Genomic DNA, 6,949 nt, shown 5'->3' on the forward strand with positions numbered 1-6,949 from the left:
GGAACTTGAGTGTCCTACACTGGGCTGGGGAGGGGATGGACTCTGGGGAGGCCCGAGCTGTGTCTGGCGGGGCTCGGCTTGTTTTCCTGCCGTCTGTGCTGGAAGCACATGACCCTGAATGCAGGCCCCCCATTTTGATGGGGGCACTTCACATGGTACACATCTGCAGCGGGGTACTGGGCCGGGCGCTGGCTGAGGGCGGTTTCTGCCAAACTCCGAGGAGGGAGGAGGCCCTTTATCAAACAGCTAACCTTTGCCGGCGGAGGTGGGAGGATGTGGAGATTCCTCAGAGGTCAACGGGCCTGTGGGGCCTGGTCATGCATTCTCTGGCTAGCCGGCTTCAGGGCACAGGGGTGTCTGCAGAAGGAAGACTGGATGGGCAAGGGAGGGCTCAGAGGGGCAGTTCCATAACCCCACATTATCCTCAGTACAGGGTGGAAAGTTCCAGAATGAAGGCACCTGCAGCAGGCTCCTGGGGAGCTCAGCGTCCAGTTCTGCCCACCATTCTGCCTGGTGTGTGCCTGTGCCCCATATTCCTTAAGCACCTGCTATGCAGGGTGAGCTGCGGGGGCCTCTGGCTGGCCCGGTGACTTTGCCCTATTGACCCTTTTGACCTGGTCAGTGGTCCTTCCCCAGGTGCAGCCTAGGAGAGAAGGGGTCTTGCACCTGGGCAGAACCGGGGCCCCTGGAGGGAGGCAGCGGCTGGCACCAGGTACACCTCTGCCAGGATTGGGGTGAGGCCAGTGGTCTGGACACAGTCTAAGTGGCATAAGGAAGAAGGGACACTGGAGGGGGCACTACTGAAGACGAGGGCACCTCCTCCCCCAGGCAGGGTAGGCTGATCACATCTGCCTATCCCTGAGGTTTGGGGAAGGTTTCAGGATGTGCCTGTGTTCATGTGTTTGTCTGTGTCTGTACCACTCTCTCTCTCTCTCTCTCTCTCTCTCTCTCTCTCTCTCTCTCTCTCTGAGAGGGCTTGGTCTTGAACTCACCATCTTCCTGCTTTGCCCTCATGGCAGCTAGGGTCCACAGTAGGCACGGTGGCACTGGGCTTGTGTGTGTCTTTGTGTGGGTCATTGTGGTGCTGGTGCGTCTGAGTTGGATGATTACAACACAGAGGGTGTTGCCCTGTGGGTCCCCCTCCCCCACCATGGCAACAGGAAATAACAGTAGGGAAGGCCTGAAGGACTCACCATAGGTTTGCCAGGAGGGCTTCCTGGGCGGGTGGGGTTGGAGTCGGGAGTAGAAGGAGCCATCTCTGGGGTTGGGTAGTGGAAGAGGAAGAGGACCGGGTCCGCTCCCAAAGGCCTCTGAAACATCCCCGAGATCAGAGCTGTGACGGCTCTGCCCTGAGACCGCACGCGCGCGTGCGCGCACACACACACACACACACACACACACACACGGGAGGACACACCCACACACAGCTATGCCTGCAGGCTCAGAACACCTGCGTCCTCCCAGGCCTGCACCCTGAGCTCGTGATTGCCCTGGAGTTGGGCAGCCTGACCGGCGCCTCCTGGCCTTCGCCTAGGGCACACCCAGGCAGGCCCAGATCAGCCAGGCGGCTGTGCTGCCAGTGTGGCCAGGCTCCCAGGATCTGCAACGGCAGAGACCCCAGCACCCCAAGATGGCCCTGTCTCCCTCCCTGACGTCATTGGGGGCTTTGCTCAGAGCCTCCCCCCTCTGGAGCCCCTACTCATAGGCTTTCCTACCCTGGCCATGCCCCTACCTCGGCCTCCTTTCTGGCTGGGTTCTCTCTTGTTCCCACGGGCCTCCGGGCTGTGGGCTTCGGAGGTGAGGATGGTCCATCAGGACTCGGGAGACCCCGAGGGATGGGTAGGGAGGTGGGGGTGGCCTAAGGTCCAGAAACCTCCAGGGCTGGCCTTGCTGGCGGAGCAGGTGGGCACAGGCCTCAGGGTGAGTTTCAAGGCTCCACAGGCAGGAGATGGAAGGGCTCACGTTTGCAGGGCCTGTGTGCACCCCCACTCTGGAAAACAACCTGTGAGAGGCTTCAGAAAATCCTGTGGACTCCAGCACTTTTGAGCCCCAGTGAAGGGCAGAACTGTGGCCTGGGAGAAAGGCCCCAGGGCAGAGGGAGGGCCAGGATTGGAGGGCACTGGGGAGGGCTGGAGTTCTGCCTGAAGTTGCACCTGTGGAATTCCTGAAACCATAGCTTTTGTACCACACACACCCCATAATTTCTGAGAGTTCTGATTCTCAGCTGAGACTTAGGCAGGGGCATTGGGAGATAGAAGTACCCCGACTGCCCTTCAACCCTCTCTGTACCAGGCCTAGGGGCCCAGGGTGGGTGGTAGGTGGGCTTCAGAGAAGGTGCGGTGTGGACTACAAGGGCCTGAGCCTTGGAGAGGAGTCTAGCCTCCAGATGGTGAGGGTGTGTGTGTGTGTGTGTGTGTGTGTGTGTGTGTGTGTGTGTGTGTGTGAGCTCCCTCCAGCAGGGCCCTAGCCCCAGCCTGGATAGGCCCAAAGGTGTTTGGGGATGGGTGTGTTGGGGGAGATCAAGACATTGGCAAAAGGGTGGCTGTGAAGAAAGCCCCTCTGGAGGCAGGCCCAAGGGGCTGGGCACCTACCGGGAGAGGTGAGGGGTCTGCAGAGGGAGGGCACCTTCCCTACAGAGGGCAGGGAAGCCTGGCAAGGGAAAGGGGACCAGGGCTCCACCCCGGCTAGCACCTGAACTTAGGGGTGGGGACCCTTCTTCCAGTTTGCAGACCCCCCACCCCCCGCACCCCAGGTCTCGGCGCCCAGGGCCAGCCCCTCAAGCCCTCTCATTCACCCCAGGTCGGAAGGTCTCTGCCTGGCACTGCTGGCAGGCCAGTCTCCGCCTGAGCTGGGGTGGACTTGGGCCGCTTGCCCCCCAGGTCAGCGAGATAAGCAGCCTCTCCTCCGAGTTCTGAGGTCTCCTATCTGGCTTGGGCGTGGCTGCACCCCCCCTCCCCGCCTCCAGCCCCCGGCCTCGCCCCCGGGCGCGGCTCCGCCCTCAGAACCCAGGGAGGGGCTGCGGCGGACGCGGTTCCCTCTCCCCCAAGTCCCCCGAGGGGACGGCCCGCTGCGGTCCGGGGGCCGCCCAGAGGGCAGCTGGGCCCGAGGGCCCGAGCCGAGCCGGGCGGGGACCTTCGGAATGTGTCCCCCGCCTCCTTCGGGGGAGGGCAGGGTCAAAGGCTGTGAGACTAGCGGGCATCTCACTGCCCCCCTCCCGGGCGCGGCGGATCTGCGGGCTGGGGCTCCGGGGTGGGCGCCTTCCAGCAGCGTCGTCCCGGCCTCCGGGTGGCCGCGGGCGGGCCCACTGTCCCAGGCGGGGCCGTGGCCCACCCGAGGGCCCCACCGTCCGAGGGTCCCCGCTGGGCCCTGGGTTTAGGGACTCGGAGCCCCGGCCCGCGGCGGGCGGGGCCTGCGGTGGGCGGGGCCGGGGCCCGCGGTGGGCGGGGCCGGGGCCCGCGGTGGGCGGGGCCGGGGGCCCGCGGTGGGCGGGGCCGGGGTCCGCGGTGGGCGGGGCCGGGGCCCGCGGTGGGCGGGGCCGGGGTCCGCGGTGGGCGCGGCCCGGCGGCCCCTGAAAGGCGCGGGTCGGGCGGGCGCCGCCCAGTCCAGCGCCGCGCTCGTTCCGGCCCCGCTGTCCGCCCGCCGACGGCACCGCCATGCCCAAGTGTCCCAAGTGCGACAAGGAGGTGTACTTCGGTGAGCGCCGGCCGCGGGCGGGCCGGGGACTCCGGGGTCGCGGGGCGAGCCCCTGCTCCGGGTCCCGGGGGCTCCGTCCCCGAGGGGCGCGTCTGGGCGCGGTTCCCGGCTGGAAGGAGCGCGGTGGGGGCCGCGAAGTAGAAACGGACCTCAGCGACGGAAACCGACGCCCGGGGCGCCATCCCGGGTGTCGCCCGGGCCCGCGGGAGGAAGCGAGATCCCCGGAGGAGAAGGGGGTTCCCGGGCGGGCGGAAGCCTGGCGTGGCCCGGCCTGAGGGCCCCCGCGGCCGGACCCCTCGCTTGGCGAGCTCCGTGGGCGGGCGCTGCAGGTGGCCCCCATGGGACACGTGCCGGCCAGGCCTGGAGTGGGGCTCCCCGGCGGAGAGGATGGCACGGGGAGGGGGCCGGAGGCGCGGGTGAGCGGAGGGTGCCCCGTACCCCAAACCTCACGGGCACGGCTGTGTTTCTGCAGCTGAGCGAGTTACCTCGCTGGGCAAAGACTGGCATCGGCCCTGCCTTAAGTGTGAGAAGTGTGGAAAGACGCTGACCTCGGGGGGCCATGCCGAGGTAGGTGCAGCGGAGGGCGGCGGGTGCGTTATGGGGTGGGGTGGAGGCCAGCCCTCACGGCCCTTCTCTCTGCAGCACGAAGGCAAGCCCTACTGCAACCACCCCTGCTACTCTGCCATGTTTGGGCCCAAAGGTAGGCTCTGGGGTGGATGAAGGCCCTGCACCACCAGAGTCCCCAGACCCCTAACCCAGTAGCCTTTTCTCTTTTCTGCAGGCTTTGGCCGAGGTGGAGCTGAGAGTCACACTTTCAAGTAGACCCAGGTAGAATCCCCACCCCTCCCGTCCCGCCTGCCTAGCCCACCACCCTCAAGATGCTGGTGCTCCTTAGATTTCAACACTGGTGAGGGGTGGGGGTGGCCGCAGGGCTATGGCGGACCCTCAGGTTTGTCTCTGTCTCTGTGCAGGTTGTGGAGATCCTATCCTCAGCCATCCACTGGGCCACTGCCGGTCCGGGGCAGAAGCCAGGCTGGGCATCCAGGCTCCTAGTAGCCCCCCATGCTCTCAATAAAACCAGAGTGCTTTCACAGCCTGTGTGTGTGCGTGTGCCCCTGCTTGCTGTGTACACACCAATGGGCTCTGTTGGAGGGTTTGCTGCAGCAGAGGCTCCAACCCTGGTCTCAGCTTTTCCTGCCACAGCAGATACTGCCTTCCTGTAGGTTAAACCACAAGTGGAGCTCAGGCTTACCTCTCCAACTCCCAGGCCCACACAGATACCCTAGTCCTCTTCCGTGGTTCTGGCCTGGTGGAGACCCAAAGGGTCAGTCAGAACAGGAGGCCAGGGAGTGGGAGAGGCTGGGTCAGAGGGTGAATCTGCTGGGGTTGGTTGCAGGTTCCCTTTTTGACAGTCTCTGGGGGAGTTGTGGTCGGGCTCTCTTGCCCGTCTCCTGAGTGCTTCCTGCCACCCCACCATGTCATCCCCCAGATTTCTGCAGGGGGCCCTACAGCTGCTCATGCTTCCTCACAGGTAGCACCTCCACTTTTGCCCTTCTCTCTCTGCCCAGGCACACCAAGGGCCTGCTGCTCTTCAGGGACTTGCGATCTGGCTGTCAGCAATGGCAGGAATTCCCCTGGGCCACTTGCAGTGCTTCAGACCCCCAGTGGCTCCAGGACCTCAGGCCTTCTCTCTCAGATGCTTTTAAGTCACTGAGCTAAAGAGACCTGGCAGTGTGGGCCTTCTCCTGCGGGGTCTGCCTCAAGGCTTTGGTGGGGGATTGTACGGCAAGTGTGAGCAGCTGGATGGCTGGGAGGCAACCCTCCCAGTGTCTGGTGTCTTTTCAGGGCAGTGTATATGACTGGGTGATTCTGGAACTTCAGGAGGCAGGGGCTGCAGGGCTTTTAGATGACAAGGATGCAGAGCTTGGTTTCCACTGGATTCCTTAAGCTCTGTGTGGGCAGGAGCAGTGGACAGGGCCAGAACACTCTGGGCCCCGAGCAGGCAATGCAGGGTGTGGCTTGGCATACAGGTACAGACGGGGAGGGGCAGTGGCTTCCATCCGGTAGCTCCACCCCTGCTTTGCCTTTGTCCCCCACCCAAGGGTCTTGTCTCCTCAACGGTCCCTGTGGCTCCCATTCAGCTTAAGGCCAAGATGGGGCCGACCTGGGGTGAACTCTCAGTACGCCAAGGTCTGCAGGAAGGGTGGGGGTCAGCCAGGCCCCAAGTTGAGGAAGAACACTCCAGGCAAAGGCGGCACAAAGGGCTCCTTGAGGTCTACCAGGAGCTCGGGCACACTGGTCAGGAACTCAGTTTGTGTCCAGGGCATCAGGGAGCCGCGAGGGTCACGGCTGGGCTTGCCTGGTTCTGCAGGGAGTGGATCGGGCTTGGGGAGGAACTCCCGGCTCTGAACAATGGTGGTGAGTGGAGCGGGGTGGGGCGGGAAGGGGGGAAGTCCCATAGGGAGAGTGGAAGCAGAAGAGTACCCGCAGCAGAAAGGCACTCGTGTGGGCAGGCTGTCACGGGGCAGGTGCTGATGGCTCCTGCCTGTAATCCTAGTTACTCAGGAGGCTGAAATCTGAAGACAGCCTGGACAGGAAAGCCCATGGGACAATTATCTACGACTGCCAAAAAAGCCAGAAGTGGAGCTGTAGCCCAAGGGATGGAGGGCTGGCCTTGAGCAAAAACGCTCGGGACCTGCGCCGAGGTCAAGACCCAGAACCGGCACCAAGAAAAAAAAAAAGACAGAGAGCTGGGTCCCGGTCCCCCGCATCTGCGGGCCCGGCCAAGCCGACCAGCGCTCCTTCCTCGCCCATCTCCTTTCCTCCCCTCTCCCGCACACCTGTCTTTCTGCCCCGAGGCAGGAGTAGTGCACTTGGCACAGCTCGTGGCTCCCGCCGGACCCGGCACCGCAGCGGCCTTCTCCGGCTCTCCCCGCCCGCTCCGTGCGCACAGCCCCGCGGGGCGGGTCCGCGCAGGGAGGTCGCTGCGGAGCGGCCCCCTCGGCCTCGCGCGCGGCGTCCCCGCGGCTCTCCGGGGCCGCTCGGATCTGCGCGCCGGCACGCACGCAGGGCGCTCGGGCCCGGCCGGGCCGGCACCTGGCTGCCCGGGAAGCACTCTGCTTCCTGACGTCTGTAATGGAAGCAAGGCGGCCGAAGTGACAGCGAGGCCTGGGCCTGGGCGTAGGACCGGGGTTTTCCGGGAGCAGCAAAGCCCGCGGAGCCCCACGGGGCTCCCATCGGGAAGATGACGCTGCCG

General features: G+C 64.8%; 1 protein-coding gene across 1 annotated transcript; it reads left to right on the forward strand.

The window, feature by feature from the left end:
* The first annotated feature begins 3,586 nt into the window (after nucleotides 1-3,586).
* On the forward strand, nucleotides 3,587-4,789 carry Crip1 (cysteine rich protein 1). The gene is made up of 5 exons (XM_048361787.1): nucleotides 3,587-3,693; nucleotides 4,166-4,260; nucleotides 4,336-4,393; nucleotides 4,475-4,521; nucleotides 4,665-4,789. The coding sequence occupies exons 1-4, from the start codon at nucleotides 3,654-3,656 to the stop codon at nucleotides 4,513-4,515; spliced, it is 234 nt and encodes a 77-aa protein (XP_048217744.1). The 5' UTR covers nucleotides 3,587-3,653; the 3' UTR covers nucleotides 4,516-4,521; nucleotides 4,665-4,789.
* The last annotated feature ends 2,160 nt before the right edge of the window (nucleotides 4,790-6,949 follow it).

The sequence above is a fragment of the Perognathus longimembris genome, chromosome 14 (assembly GCF_023159225.1).
Source record: "Perognathus longimembris pacificus isolate PPM17 chromosome 14, ASM2315922v1, whole genome shotgun sequence".
Lineage (NCBI taxonomy): Eukaryota > Metazoa > Chordata > Mammalia > Rodentia > Heteromyidae > Perognathus > Perognathus longimembris.

Bases quoted from the DNA above. Each gene is read 5' to 3' on its own strand.
- Crip1 (XM_048361787.1), top strand. From the start codon at position 3,654: ATGCCCAAGTGTCCCAAGTGCGACAAGGAGGTGTACTTCG. The intron at 4,261-4,335 runs GTAGGTGCAGCG...TTCTCTCTGCAG, and splicing joins CCTCGGGGGGCCATGCCGAG to CACGAAGGCAAGCCCTACTG. The intron at 4,394-4,474 runs GTAGGCTCTGGG...TCTTTTCTGCAG, and splicing joins TGCCATGTTTGGGCCCAAAG to GCTTTGGCCGAGGTGGAGCT.